The 13,865-nt window shown below is 45.9% G+C and overlaps 1 protein-coding gene across 2 annotated transcripts; it reads left to right on the plus strand.

Annotated features, from left to right (window-relative positions):
- Nucleotides 1-1,130: 1,130 nt before the first annotated feature.
- Nucleotides 1,131-11,695, plus strand: Fkbp1b (FKBP prolyl isomerase 1B). 2 transcript variants are annotated; one of them, XM_020159717.2, is made up of 4 exons: nt 1,131-1,340; nt 4,308-4,355; nt 9,744-9,856; nt 11,047-11,695. In XM_020159717.2, the coding sequence occupies exons 1-4, from the start codon at nt 1,304-1,306 to the stop codon at nt 11,089-11,091; spliced, it is 243 nt and encodes an 80-aa protein (XP_020015306.1). In that variant the 5' UTR covers nt 1,131-1,303; the 3' UTR covers nt 11,092-11,695. The 2 variants fall into 2 exon arrangements, with proteins under 2 accessions (XP_020015306.1, XP_020015305.1); XM_020159716.2 differs by having other exon boundaries at nt 1,141-1,340; nt 11,092-11,695.
- The last annotated feature ends 2,170 nt before the right edge of the window (nt 11,696-13,865 follow it).

Here is a 13,865-nt window from a genome sequence, read left to right on the forward strand (position 1 = left end):
AGGGCCCATGAAGCTTGTGTGTCTCTAGGCTCTGGGCCACACCTTGGATCAGCCCATGGGGGATTTCAGAAGCTGACACATCATCTTCCCTGAGGATCAAAGTCAGTCCTTCAAGGATGCTGAAAACCTCATCTGTGACCTAGCCAACTGGGAGAGTGCAAGGTGGGAAAATGGAAGAAGAACACTTCGAGGGCCTTTTCTTTGCACCTTTGCTCAGGCTTTTCTCCCTATACCTACGTTCCAGCGTCACCTGTCAGAAGTAAATTCATATTGAAGTTTTGGAAGAATGCAGGTAAGAATGAGGAGAAAAAGAGAATGTTTCTTAAAATCTCCTTCGTCTTTCAAGAAAATGTTACCTTCTCCAAATATATCTTTCTAAGGGTTGGAGGTACAGCCCCGATTAACTTTGCATGTATGAAGGCCCTGCGTTCAATTCCCAGCAACAAGGGGAAAAAGCGGGGAGGGTGGGGGGAAGAAAAGATATCTTTCAAGATTCCTGGATTTGTTTTGGGTGGCGGTAAAGGATAGGTTTCGTTGGTTCCTTCCACAGCACTCTGTGCTCCATGCGGTTATTGTCTGTGTCATCAGCTAGTTTCTGCAGGACAATTCCCTGATGTCCCCAGGACGCAGTTCTTTGCTTAGAAAAGTGACAGCCCAATACAAGTGCGTGCAGTAGAACTATGCGGGATGTGCCCAGGCGTTTAATAAAGGTGGATGGGTGGACAGTCAGCAGTAACTGGTGTCCTCCCCCTCCCAGCCCCCTGCTCCTACAGATCCGGGAAGCCTAGCCAGGGTAGGTACTTCTCTGGTTCTTCCACAGTGCTTTGAACTCCATGGCACTGAGCACATCTAATTAAAATGTTAGTTTAATTGCTGGTCTTCTACTAGTCTGTAGGACCGGATTGGCTGCCCGGAGCTTAGCACAGAGTTGGTGTTAAATAAATGTGTATTGAATGGATAGACGGATGGATGGATGGATGCGAGGATGCGCGAGCGCCTGCACCACCTCCCCAAGCCTGTGGGTTACAGATAATTAGTCAGTCTGGCCAGGCTGGGGAGCAGCCACGTCAGGGTCTCTTCCCCCGGGCCCCGCCCCGGCCGACCCCACCTTTCCTCACGGCTCCACCCCGCCGCCCCCTTCCCGGTGGCCCCTCCCCGCGCAGGTCCCGGCTCCAGCCGCACCTCCTCCGGCTCTGCAGTGGCGGCGGGGAGGCGAGCCGGAGCGCCTGCGGGGCCGGGCCGGAGCCGAGCCGGGGTCGGGGCAGCGGCGAGGACCCCCGGAGGCGGGGCCTGTGGGACCGCGATGGGCGTGGAGATCGAGACCATATCCCCAGGAGACGGTACCGGGCAGCGGAGCCGGGGGAGGAGGAGGGGTCCCGGGGCGGAGCCCGCGGGCAGAGGTCTGATTCCGAGCTGGCTGGGGGAAAAGGAAGGGGGCGAAGAGAGGGGCCAGGCCCAGGGTGCGGGCGGCTGCGAGAGACCCCCGACGAGCTTCCTGGGGGCCCAGCCTACAATCCTCCACCATCCCCTTCCGCGCCCGCTCACCTAGGGAATGAAGGCGGCGGCCCCAAGGCGGGGGTCTGCGGCCCGCCACCGCCCCGGGCCGCGACTGCTGCCGTCTCGCCTGCAACCGCTCGATTATCCGCCAATGCTGACTTCCCAGGGTCGGGTTTCGGCTCTGCTCTCCTTGCCCTGCTTAGTGAGCTCTGGAAACCAAAGGAAGGACTTGGTTTGGGGTCTCTTTTGCTCCGGGAACCTCCTTCTAACGCGCCCCACCCCGTCTGGCCTCCCCGTCGGGCGGTCCCCGCGGGCGGGACAGTGGCAAGCTGTGGGGACAGAGCCAGTCTGGGAAGCGGGTAGCGCTCCCGCCATCGCCTTTGCACCTCACTTCATCGTCCCAGTTCCATTCAGCCTCCCTGACCATCCTGTCCATCTCTATGGACTCCACATTTAAGCCTCAAAACCCAGGTTTTGGACCTGCTGCTAGACCTGCCTGGACCGCCCAGGACACATTAGAGTCAGCAAGTCCAAAACAGAACTCACACTCCTCACCTTGCACCCCCAAGTGCTCCTCTGGAGTTCCCTGTTTCCTGTGTGGATGTGCAAGGAATAGCTATTTCTTTATTTCTTAAGTAAAATTTGATTCAGTCCCCAAGCCTCTATACCTGCAGGGCTTGACAGGCAAACTTCCCGTTAAATATTGTTGTCACGTCCTCCCCAGGAGGGCTTCTTGGTTCCAGGAACCTCCCTGCTGAAAGGCAGTGGTCCTTGAAAGTACCAGCCACTACCCGGATCACCCTTGAGGTGACGCATCTTCCCTCTCCTTCTGCAGACAGTCTGCCTCTTAGTGACATGGGCTATTTCAGCCTTCCACCCTGAGCTTCCTCTCAGTACCATCCCTACACCCACCACCAACTTCTCCAGCTTTGCCAAGCTGCCTGCAAATTGTTAAACACGCCACTCATTTAGCAAATATTTATGGAACGTGTACTGTGTGCTGGACCCTAGGGTTACAAGGGTGAAAACAGACACGATCTTACTTTGGCTAGACTCTAGGCTTTTTCTTTTTTGGGGGGTGGAGGGCAGTGCTGGGAATCAATGAAGGGCCTCACACATAACTAGCCAGCTGCTCTACCACTGAGCCACTTTCCCAGCCCTGGACCCTGTGAAAATGTCTTACATGTGTTTCCCTTTTCCCAGAATATATCCCTTTACTTCCTCTGGCATACTCCTACTCAGCTTTTAAGGCCCAGATTAAGCATTAACACTCTATGATGCTTTGGCTGACTCCTCGGTCACTTGGTTGCTTCCTCCTTCAGGCTCCCCCAGTCCTCTAAATGTTGTCTGGGTTAACCTTTCCAAGCTCATGATCCAACCCCATAGCTTCAAATTCCACTCAGATTTATCCCTCCAGTGCAGATTTTCATCTGCCTTCTTGCAATATAAACTCAAATGTCTAAGAGGTGTCTGAAGATTGCCACCCGCACAAATCTGTTCCTCCCCAGTCTTTCCCATCTCAAGAAACAGCCCCACCAGCCATCCTAATTGCTCAGACTGAAACCCCAAGCATTATTCTTGCTTCTGCCTTTCCCTTCATCTCCAGCCCCATCTCCAATCCATTTGCATGCCCCGTCTGCTCCACTTCCAAAATATATCTCCAAACTATTCCACTCTTCTGTGCTGCCACCACCTTAATTCATGCCATCATTGATTTCTTGTCTGGATTATTGCAACAGATGTCTAACCGTCCATCCCACACACAGCAGCCAGAGTGATTTTATAAAATCTTAATTCAGATTATGTCATTCTCTTGCTTAAAACCTTCCAGTGGTTGGTTTCCTATTGCACTTAGTATTAAACCTAACTCTGCAAACAAGCCCTGCGTGATCTATCTCTTTCCCACTTCTCTCCTCCCGTCCTTTCCAGTCACCTAGTCTCCTTTTTTAAAAAATTGGCTTTTTTTTTTTTTTTTTTGGCAGTACTGGGGTTTCAACTCAGGGTCTCACACATGCTAAGCAGACTGTCTACCACTTGAGCCACGCCCCCTAGCCTCCTTTCTATTGTGCTAGTACACCAGTCTTTTCCTGCCTCAAGATCTGTGCACTGGTTCCTCCATCTTCCCTCAAATCTCAGCGCAAATGTCACTTCCTCCAAGAGGCCCTCCTGGACTACCTTTTCTAAAATTGCCAGTTCATTATGTCTCTCTTTAACTCACCATTCTGTTTATTTTCTTGGGAGGACTTATTATAAACCAAAATTGTCTTGTTTATTTGAGTATTGTCTTCCTCCATTAGAATATAAATTACAAAAGAACAGGAACTTGTCTATGTTGTTCACTGCTGTAGCCCTGAACAGCAAGGCCTGGTACATAATAGGTACTCAGTAAATAGTTGTGAATGATTGTGTTTATTCAACCTTGATAGCAGCCAGCAGTCCGCCTTATAGACACAGGATTTATGTGTCTATTTCTGTAACTTCCCCATGAGTTCATAGATTGAGCTGTACCTCTGGAATCTAGTCCAGGCTTGGCACATAGTAGGTTATCCACAAATGTCTGTGGAAGAGAGAAAGGAGCAATCAAAGAAAGGGGTGAAACTGGGAAGTGAGGAAGTCAATGGCATAAAGTTTGAATCTAGGCCAGAAAGTGAGGTGACTGGTTCTGGCTCACACAAGGCACAGAGGCACAGACATCTCTGTGGTATGGAGGGGACTATGGGCCTGAGTTCTTGGTCATGATCACACGTGAATGTACCTGGTGAGTGTTTCTAACAGCCCACTTCTTTATCTGTGCTTGTGTCTCCTTACAGGAAGAACATTCCCCAAGAAGGGCCAGACATGTGTGGTACACTACACAGGTAGGCCTCCTCTCTCTGCCCTCACCCAGGCCTGCTCCTCCCAAGGCAGGGCTGTCCTCTGAGCACCTCTCCAGAGCTCTTCTGTCCCTAGATCAAGCCAGAAGCCCAAGGCAGCCAGCTTTCCCTGTGGTCAGTCCACTTCTCCCCACTATATTCACAAAGACCATTGTATAGCCAGCCTCTCTCCAGTCTCCTTCTCTCATTGGGGGCAGGGTGGCAATTATGGTTTTGGCTAAAGCTTCCTGGTTCTGTTTGACGTTTGGAACTCTCCTGAAAGCTCTGAGAAACTCCCTTTGCATCCTAGTGTCATTCACAGAGAGAAGCTTGGCCTCCTCAAGATTTCCTTTCTCTTTTCAGAAACAGACTGTTCAACCAGTTGTGGTGGCACATGTCTGCAATCCTAGCACTTGGGAGTTGAACAGGAAGATATCAAATTTGAGCCCACCTTGGGCTACATAGCAAGATCCTATCTATAAAAAGAAAGAAAGAAAAGAAGGAAGGGAGGGAGGGAGGAAATGGAAGAAAGGAAGGAAAGAAGGGAGGAAGGAATGAAGAAAGGAGGGAGAGAGGAAGGAAGGAAGGGATGGAGGGAGGGAGGGAGGGAAGGAGGGAGGAAAGAAATGAGAAAGAAATAGTCTGTTCAATTCAGCCTGCTGTTATTGGTCAAAATGTACAAGATGCTGTGCTGGGTCCTGGGGCACAGAGATGAGAAAGGAGGATTCCTACTTTACTGGGTCTGTGGTGGGAACAGAGAGAAGAAAGACAAGCCACCAGAGGCCATGTGGGGTGGGACGGTGGCAGCGCTTGTCTCTGGGTGCTGGGGCAGCTCAGAAGAGAGCCCCACATCTCTGTTCTCCCCTCCTTGGATGCTGTTTATATCTCAAGCCAGGTGGGTCAAGGGACATTCTAGATGAGTTCTTCAGGGCCGCTGGCAGGAAGTCACAAGCAGGTGTTTGTTCCCAGAAGTGTGAGGGCTCTGCCTTGTGACCTGCTTCCTAATATGGTAAACTGTGGGTGACAGCCACTTAGCATACAACAAGGCCAGCTCAATTCCTGGGACATATTCAGATGGGGCCATTTTTAGCAGTTCTCTGGACCAGTGTGAAGCACCAGGTTGATTCTAGCAGACATGTGGATGTTTCTTAACAGTTGTGTCGCCAGTCACTGATGTCAGTGAGCTGGAGTTGTTTTATCTCCTGGTGATGTGGCCTAATTACTATAGCCCTCTGGGGCCTCCGACCTGGGTAATTGATTTATCTGTTCTATGTGCTGTGGACAGACCAGTGTTTATCAAGTTACTGAAACCACAACATCCTTTTGCAAAGTCTTTTCACTGTATATACCTAAAGCAGGCAATGTGCATTAAATGCTAATATTGTCTAAGAGTAACTCTGGTTTGAGGAGAGGCATCTTACCAAACACAGCAGGACTTTTGGTAAATTTTATAAAAATTAAATATAGATACAGCAGAGAAGTAGAGAATGTGATTGTACATGTGCAGCTCAATGAAATTTTTTTTTTTTTTTTTGCAGTACTGGGGTTTGAACTCAGGGCCTGTTGTTGCTAGGCAGGCACTTTACTATTTGAGTCAAATCTCTAGCCCATTTTGCTTTTAGGCAATTTTTCAAATAGGGTCTCACTTTTTGCCTGGGGTGGCCTTATACATTGATCCTCCTATCTGCCTGCTGGTAGCTAGGACGACAGATGTACCACCACACATAGCCTGTTGGTTGAGATGGGGGTCTCACTAACATTTTGTCTGGGCTGACCTCAAACTGCAATCCTCCTGAGCTCTGTATCCCAAGTAGCTGGGATTGCAAGCATGAGCCACAATGTCCAGCCCCCTACCTCCTTTTTTTGGTGCTGTGGTTCAAACCAAGGACCTCACACATGCTGGGCAAGTGCTCTACCACTTTTTAACTACACTGCAGCCTCAATTATTTCACAATGATCACACTTATGTTTTCACCACCCAAAGAAACAAAATATTCCCAGCACCTCAGCAGGCTCTCTCATGCTTCCTCCCAATCATTTGACCTTCCTGAAGGTAACTATTACTCTGATTTCTGTCCCTGTGGATTGGTGTTTTCAAATTTCATATAAATAGAATCAGAGTATGTACTCTTGTTTGGCTTATTTCACTTAATACTATGTCTGTGAGATTTATTCAGAGGTTTAACAGAGGTCTGTTCTTTTTATTCCTCTACAGCATTCCATTGTATGAATGGACTACAGTTTATTTATCCTTTTTACCTTTGATGAACACTTGGGTTGTTTAAAATTTTGGGTTATCATGAATAGTGTTGCTTTTAATAGTCTTATAGATGCTTTCAGTGCATACGTGCATACATATGTACAAGTTTTTGTTGGATATAGAACTGGAGTGGAATTGCTGGGGAGCAGGGCTTTATACCTGTGCTCTCCCCTGTTCCCATTAATCCTTGCTATTGTTGTATTGTTGGGGTTTTTCTTCTTTTCTTTTCTTTCTTTTTTTTTTTTTTTTTTTTGCCTACTCTGTGGGTACCTAACGGTCTTTCATTTTGTGTGTGTGTGCATGTGTGTGTGTGTGTTTTGCAATTCCCTATTAACCGTGAAGTTGAGCACCTTTTCATGTGCTTACTTGCTGTTTGGATATCCTCTTTAGACTGCTCAAATTTTGTCTATTTACAAAAGTTAGGTTGAAGAGGGCTACAGATGTGGCTAAGTGATAGAGTGTATGCTTAGTATGCACAAGTATGGGTTCAATCCCTAGAAACCAAAATAATAATAAATCTTAAAAAGTTGTTTAAATATTAGATTGTCTTTTTCTTACTGATTTGTAGGAGTTCTTTGTATATTTGGGATATGCATTTTTTGTTTGTTATACCTACACCAAACGTTTTCTCTCTCCTGTGGCTTGCTATTTTATGGTCTTAATAATATCTCTTGGACAGAAGTTCTTAATTTTAATAAAATCATACTTATTAATCTTTCCCTTTATGGTTAATACTTTCCATGTTCACCTCAAGAAATCCATTTCAGACTGGTGATGTGACTTAAACGTTACAGCACCTGCTTTGCAAGAGCAAAACCCTGAATTCAAACCCCAGTCCCACCAGAAAAAGAAAGAAATAAATCTGACTATTTCTAGGTTCTGAGGATATTCTTTTATTTATTTATTTTCTTATAGAAACTTTTTTTTTTCTGGCAGTACTAGGTCTTGAACTCAGAGCTTCATGCACTAGCAAGCAGCTCTACCAGTTGAACCCAACCCTTTTTGCTTTTTAGTTTAGGGGTTTTTTTTGTTTTTTTTAGGTAGACTCTTAACTCTTTTGCTCAGGACTGGCCTTAGACTGCCATCCCTTTACCTCCACCTCCTGCCTAGCTGGGATTACAGGACTGTACCACGACACCCAGCTTCTGTTTTGAAACAGGGTCTCACTAACTTTTTGCCCAGGCTGGCCTTGAACCACAATCCTCACATCTCTGCTTCCTGAGTAGCTGGGACTACAGGTGTGCACCTAGTAAATACTTTATTAGTGGTATTATTTTGTGGTTTTGGAACATTTTATTGTTTTATCTTTCATATATAGGTCTGAGATTCATCTGGAATTGATTTTTGTGTATGGGTTTGGTAGAGGTTGAAGTTTGATTTTTTTTCCCCATATAGATACACAGTTGACCCAGCAACATTAATTCAGGAAGCCATCCTTTATTTAATGCATTGTACTGGCATCTTTGTCAAATGAAGTAACCATACATACAGAGGCCCGTTTCTGAACTATGTGGTTTTAACTGAACTTGCATTAATAGATAACTCCACATGGTCTCAAGTTGAGTCAGTCACATGAAACCTGAGCCACTGGGGAATGAGAAAGTCATTCTATAAATGGAGTGTGTGTGTGTAGAGTACACATCTGTGGGAATGTATGTAGATCTGTGTATCTAAATATTTTCTTATCATCTGTTTGGCTACCATGGTTTTTCCCCCTAGTGTGTGTGCATAAGTACATGTGAGCATGCCTAAGTTTCTGTGTGTACTTGAGTATTTAGCATGAGTTGTAGTTCATCTCTGTAACATCCATCTGTGTATATCTCTGTGTAGGCAGAGGGTTTTCTCCTTTGCTTCATTTAGAACCTAGGGCAAGTGCCCAATTTTTTCTATCCAGAAGGTAGGTAAATAAGATGCTTTCGCTAGCATACATTTAAATTGTAGGCATTCGGAAGTGAAATCGTAGATGCTCAGGCACTAAACTGGCAGAGCCTGCAATGCTAAATATGGAAATCAGGGCCAGACAGAGGAAGTGATTTGCTCAATATCACACAGAGTTCATGCCAGGCTTGAAGTCAGTCTCTGAGCTTATAGGCCAGGTCTTACTGTGGTCCTAAAGCAGCTATAGGACGAAGTCATTGAATAGCATGATTTACAGCAGCTCTGATCTTTGAGTGAGAGTTACCAAAAAGAAGTAAAAATAGGAAAACAGCTTTGGCTGCGGACTGAGAAAACACATGCACATCAGGGATGCCCAGACACCTGCAACTGGAGAGTGAGTGATGCTCCAGACTGCTGGAGACAGCACGTGGGTGTCCCGGGCCCAAACAGCCCCATTTTTATGGGATCTGGAAGCTACCACTGATCACCTGGGTCATCTTACACTGTTCACTGCTGCAGGGGATGCTAGGACCTTTGAGCTTTGCATTTTGAGGAAACTTTAGGAACCTTAGATGAGGACTCAACCTTAGGCTGGAAAACCTGGGAAAAGAAACTGAGGAAGTGGCCTGCAAAGAAATTTGAGAAAATGTAACCTGAATAGGATACAGAGGAGGGGAGGGAAGGAGAGAGCAGAGAGAAGGCTTTGAGTCAGGCAATGGGAAATGCCTGTGTGCAATGTAGGCATTCGGATTCTGTCTGGAGGAGCTACTGAAGTGTTTTAAGCAAGGGACTAATATGATCAGATTTGTGTTTAAAGAAAAAAAATCTGTCAGTGTCTAGAGTAGAGAAATGGAATGGAGGAGTAAGAGCACAGCATAAAGACAAGTTAGGAGGTTGTTCCTGTCCACAGGTAAGACATGGTGGTAACTTGGCAAGACCACACAGTGGTGTTGGCAGTTTGCTCAATTATCAGCAAATAAAAGCATGTGGGCCATCACTAATTGGCTAGCCAGTGGAGGAACTGGGTGGATGGCAGAGACATATGGGGTTTGGTGATAGTGTATGTGTGGCAGGGGTTGGGGAGAGGGAGGAGGAGATACCAGGGACGTGTCCAGTCTTCTTGCTTGGGCAACAGGGTAGATGAGGATTGGGAAAAGAAACAGGTTTGTGCAGAAAAGGAATTCTATTTGGACACATTGAATCTCAACTGGAAGTTAACCCACAATGATAGCTCTTTCCTATTCTTGCTTCCACAGGAATGCTCCAAAACGGGAAGAAATTTGACTCATCCAGAGACAGAAACAAACCTTTCAAGTTTAGAATTGGCAAACAGGAAGTCATCAAAGGTTTTGAAGAGGGTGCTGCTCAGGTAGGATGAGGACATTCAAGGGGGTTTAAGAACGTGGGGATCTGGGCTCGGCACTGTGTGTTCCACCTCCACCCTCATGCTACCAGAAACCACTACTGCTTTGACTCTACTGCCAGGGCATGACAACGCCATCTAGTGCTCACTCTTGGCTCTGCCCCTACCCCTTTGGTGGACTGCATGCCTCATTTGTGTCATTGGGGCCTCTCATCCCACTAGGCTTGCTTGGACCTAGCAAAGGAGGTTAACCAGCTATCTGAGCCCAAGGCAGCAAAGAATTAAGAGTGGGATAGGGCAAGAATTGCTTTGTCTTTGTTTTTTAACTTTAAAAAAAAAATAATTTCAGACTTGGAAAAATATTGCAGTAGTACAGAGTTCCTACATATTTTTCACATAGTTTCCCTAAATGTTAACATCTTATATAACCATAGTACAATGATCAAACCCAGGAATTAATAGTGAAACAATAATTAATTCAATTTTTGAATTACTTAGAATTCAAAATTTGATTTAGTCAAATTTCACCAATTGTTCCACCAAAGTCAAGCGGGTTTTTGACAAATGCTGTGATAATCCATGGCTTAAGCTCTTCTTCCTGGTCTATGACATCCTAGGACACTCCATTAGAGTAGGTTTCTTAGCCCTCACCACCTGTTGTGGCCTCTAGTCAATGAACTTTTTTTTTTGGCGGTACTTGGGTTTGAACTCAGGGCCTCACACTTGCTAGGCAGGCACTTTACCACTTGAGCCACTCTGCCAGCCCTTTTTTGTGTTGGGTATTTCCAAGATAAGGTCTCACAAACTATTTGCCTTGGCTAGCTTCAAACCGCGATCCTCCTGATTGTTGCTAGGATTACAGGTGTGAGACCCCAGCTCCCTGTCTGAACTTATTTAATGAAATGCTCTTGTCACTTCATTGTGCGCAAGTACTGTTTATACAGATCTTCCTAGGCTTCTTGGGAAGAGAGAAACAATTATAAGCAAATAAAAGTGTTTGGGCCATACACTAATTGAATAACCAGTAATTTGTGTTACTGTCCATAGCCAAGTCTTTGCTATTTTGAGGCATTTATTAGAGGTCTTAGCATCATTTCAGTGTGCCACATATAAAATCCATCTCAGGTCTTCAGAATTACCATGAAGATGGTTTGGGAAAATGTCATAGTTACCTCACTTTTTTCTTTTAAATCAAGCTGGGTCCTCTTTCTCCTCTCCCCATCTGCCCCCATCCCTGCTAGATGAGCTTGGGGCAGAGGGCGAAGCTGACCTGCACCCCTGATGTGGCATATGGAGCCACAGGCCACCCTGGTGTCATCCCTCCCAATGCCACCCTCATCTTTGACGTGGAGCTGCTCAACTTAGAATGAAGGCAGGAAGGAACTGGAGGTGGCTGGAGATGGCTGCTGCTCACCCTCCTAGCCGGCTCTACCACTGGGACGGCTCCTCTTGTGTGGGGCTCTTGATCAGTGTGCTCACTCACTGCCCTGCGGCATTTCATTCTCTGCTCAAGTTGCTCCATGTGTTTGTTGTTGTTCACGCACGTCTTTGCTTGAGGAAACTTCTGTTGCAGGTCAAAACATTTCAGGTTGTGCAAATTTGTGTGATGCATGTAGTAGCCATTCCTGATCACAAAACACAGATTTCTTGTTTGCACAATCTATACTGCCTTACCTTCACTTTAAGCCAGACACATAAGGTGCTCAGACATGCAAATACATGGTATACACAGAGGGACTTGAACCAGTTAACTTTACTGTCACTTTCTCTTATAAATTCTGGCTGCTCCTTAAACAATGTCCTCTTTGGAAATAATATGTAAAATAAAGGCTCTGTGCTTGACAACTTCCTGTCCATCCTTCTTGTAGGTAGGAAGTGCTCTAAGGACTACACAAGCCAATTGCCCTTGGGGAGAAAAAGTGGAAAGGGAACTTCAGGTGGCCAAGTGGGTGGTAATAAATACAGTAGCTATAATGTGAGCATTGTTCATACAGGGCCTTGTTCTATATACTTTTAACCAAAATCACCACCAGTCCTCTGAGCAACCCTGCAAGGTAGGCAGATATTACCTCCTACTCATCTCAGAAGTCTCCTTTGCTACGAATCAGACAGCCTACCTTTCCAAGTGCGGGATTTGAGTTCCTCATACAGTTTCTATCTGTATGACCCACAGTGAGAGGGATTTGTTCCCCTCACCCAGATGGAGATACGGCATGTGTCTGAGTACATGAGTGTGGTAAGTGTGAGTACACTCACTCACATTGGGAAGATACTTTAAAAAAAAAGTGTGGTTCCAAGCTTGTTTTCCCAAGTCCACTTAGTTTCATTTAGATCTGCTCTAACTGACCTTGGGGAAATATTCTGAGAAGGCAGGAGTCTGAACTTGTTTCCACATATACTGCTTCTTTTCTTTTTTATTTTTTTCAGCGGCGGGGAACGGGGACTAGGGTTTGAACTCAGGGCTTCGTGCTTGCACAACAGGTGCATTACCACTTGAGCCAGACCTCCACTCCATTTTGCTCGTTATCTCGATCTCAGCCTCCCAAGTAGCTAGGATTACAGGTGTGAGCCACTGCTGCCCAGCATTTTTTTTTTTTTGAGAGAGGGTCTCACTATATTGTCCAAACTGGTATTGAACTCCTGGGCTTAAGTGATCCTCCTTTCTCAGCCTCCTGAGTAGCTGAGACTACAGGCACACAACACCATGCCTGGCTATACTGCTTATTTTCATTAATGTTTTCCATAACTAACTGAAATTTCCAGTTAGGTTTAAAAATTAGCTCTTATTGGTGTAATGTGTGGTCAGGAGCCTGGGACAATGTGGCAAAGATTTTTCTCTTAGTTAGCATAGGGTGAGAGAAACTCTTGGCCATAGTCAGTGGTGACTTGGAATTGTTTCAAGATTGAAGAGGGAGGGGCTGGTATAACTGTACTGTTACATTTCCTTCATAGGTCCATTGAAACATGTCATATATGTATGGGCTATGTGAATGTGTCTATTTCATCCACCCTCTCATCTCCAAGAAGTCACAGCTGAGTTCCTCTGTTGAGGACTGACGAGTTAATGAAGAGGCAATATTTTAGGATAGAGAAAATGAAATGGAAAGGAACTGCCTTGCTTTTAATCACCCGCGGTCCCTGTGGTCCTCTCCACTGTGAGACCAGACCAGCCAGAGAGTGCTACACCCATTCTTCTCTGGGGTGTTGCCTTGAGGTGGTCTTGATTCCTGCTTTCTTTCTTTTTTTTGGTGGGGGGAGTGGTGATAATGGGGCTTGAATGCAGGGCCTACACCCTCAGCCACTCCACCAGTCTTTTTATGTGAAGGGTTTTTTCAAGATAGGGTCTCTCAAACTATTTCCCTGGACTGGCTTCAAACTGTGATCTTCCTGATCTCTGTCTCCTGAGTAGCTAGGACTACAGGTGTGAGCCACTGGCGCCTGGGTGGTCCCTACTTTTTTGATGATCCAAGTGCCTATGATAATTTCCCAGAACTCAGCCTGTTTAAAAGACACAGCCATATTAACAATGGAATAACTAAAAATGACATCAAGGACTATTTCAGGTGCCCACTATAGAGTATAAAAAGATCTGCTCTGGAGGGGGTGCTGGTGGTTCACACCTGTAATCCTTCCTAGCTTCTCAGGAGGCTGAGATTGGGAGGATCTCAGTTCGAGGCCAGCCCATACAAATAGTTCTTGAGACCCTATCCTGAAAATTTCCAAGACTCCATCTCCAAAATAACTACAGCAAAATGGACTGGAGGTGTGGCTCAAGTGGTAGGGCTCCTGCTTTGCAAGCACAAAGGCCTGAGCTCAAATCCCAGGTCAACCAAAAAAAAAAATAATAAAGATCTGGTCTAGAGCATAGCCTTAGTGGTAAAAGACTCACCTACTAAGTGGCTAGCACTTGGAGAAGATATATAAGGCTTCAAAGGTAAATTGAGAAATGACCTGGTTTCCTGCAGCTTTTAAAAGATAATGCAGAAAATCTTGAGGCCATATGCTATAGAGTTTG

The sequence above is a fragment of the Castor canadensis genome, chromosome 12 (genome assembly GCF_047511655.1).
Source record: "Castor canadensis chromosome 12, mCasCan1.hap1v2, whole genome shotgun sequence".
NCBI classification, from domain to species: domain Eukaryota; kingdom Metazoa; phylum Chordata; class Mammalia; order Rodentia; family Castoridae; genus Castor; species Castor canadensis.

Excerpts from the sequence above, each read along its gene's own strand:
- Fkbp1b (XM_020159716.2), top strand. The coding sequence starts at position 1,304 with ATGGGCGTGGAGATCGAGACCATATCCCCAGGAGACG. Across the intron at positions 4,356-9,743 it reads ATGTGTGGTACACTACACAG|GAATGCTCCAAAACGGGAAG; the intron begins GTAGGCCTCCTC and ends TTGCTTCCACAG. Across the intron at positions 9,857-11,091 it reads TTGAAGAGGGTGCTGCTCAG|ATGAGCTTGGGGCAGAGGGC; the intron begins GTAGGATGAGGA and ends CATCCCTGCTAG.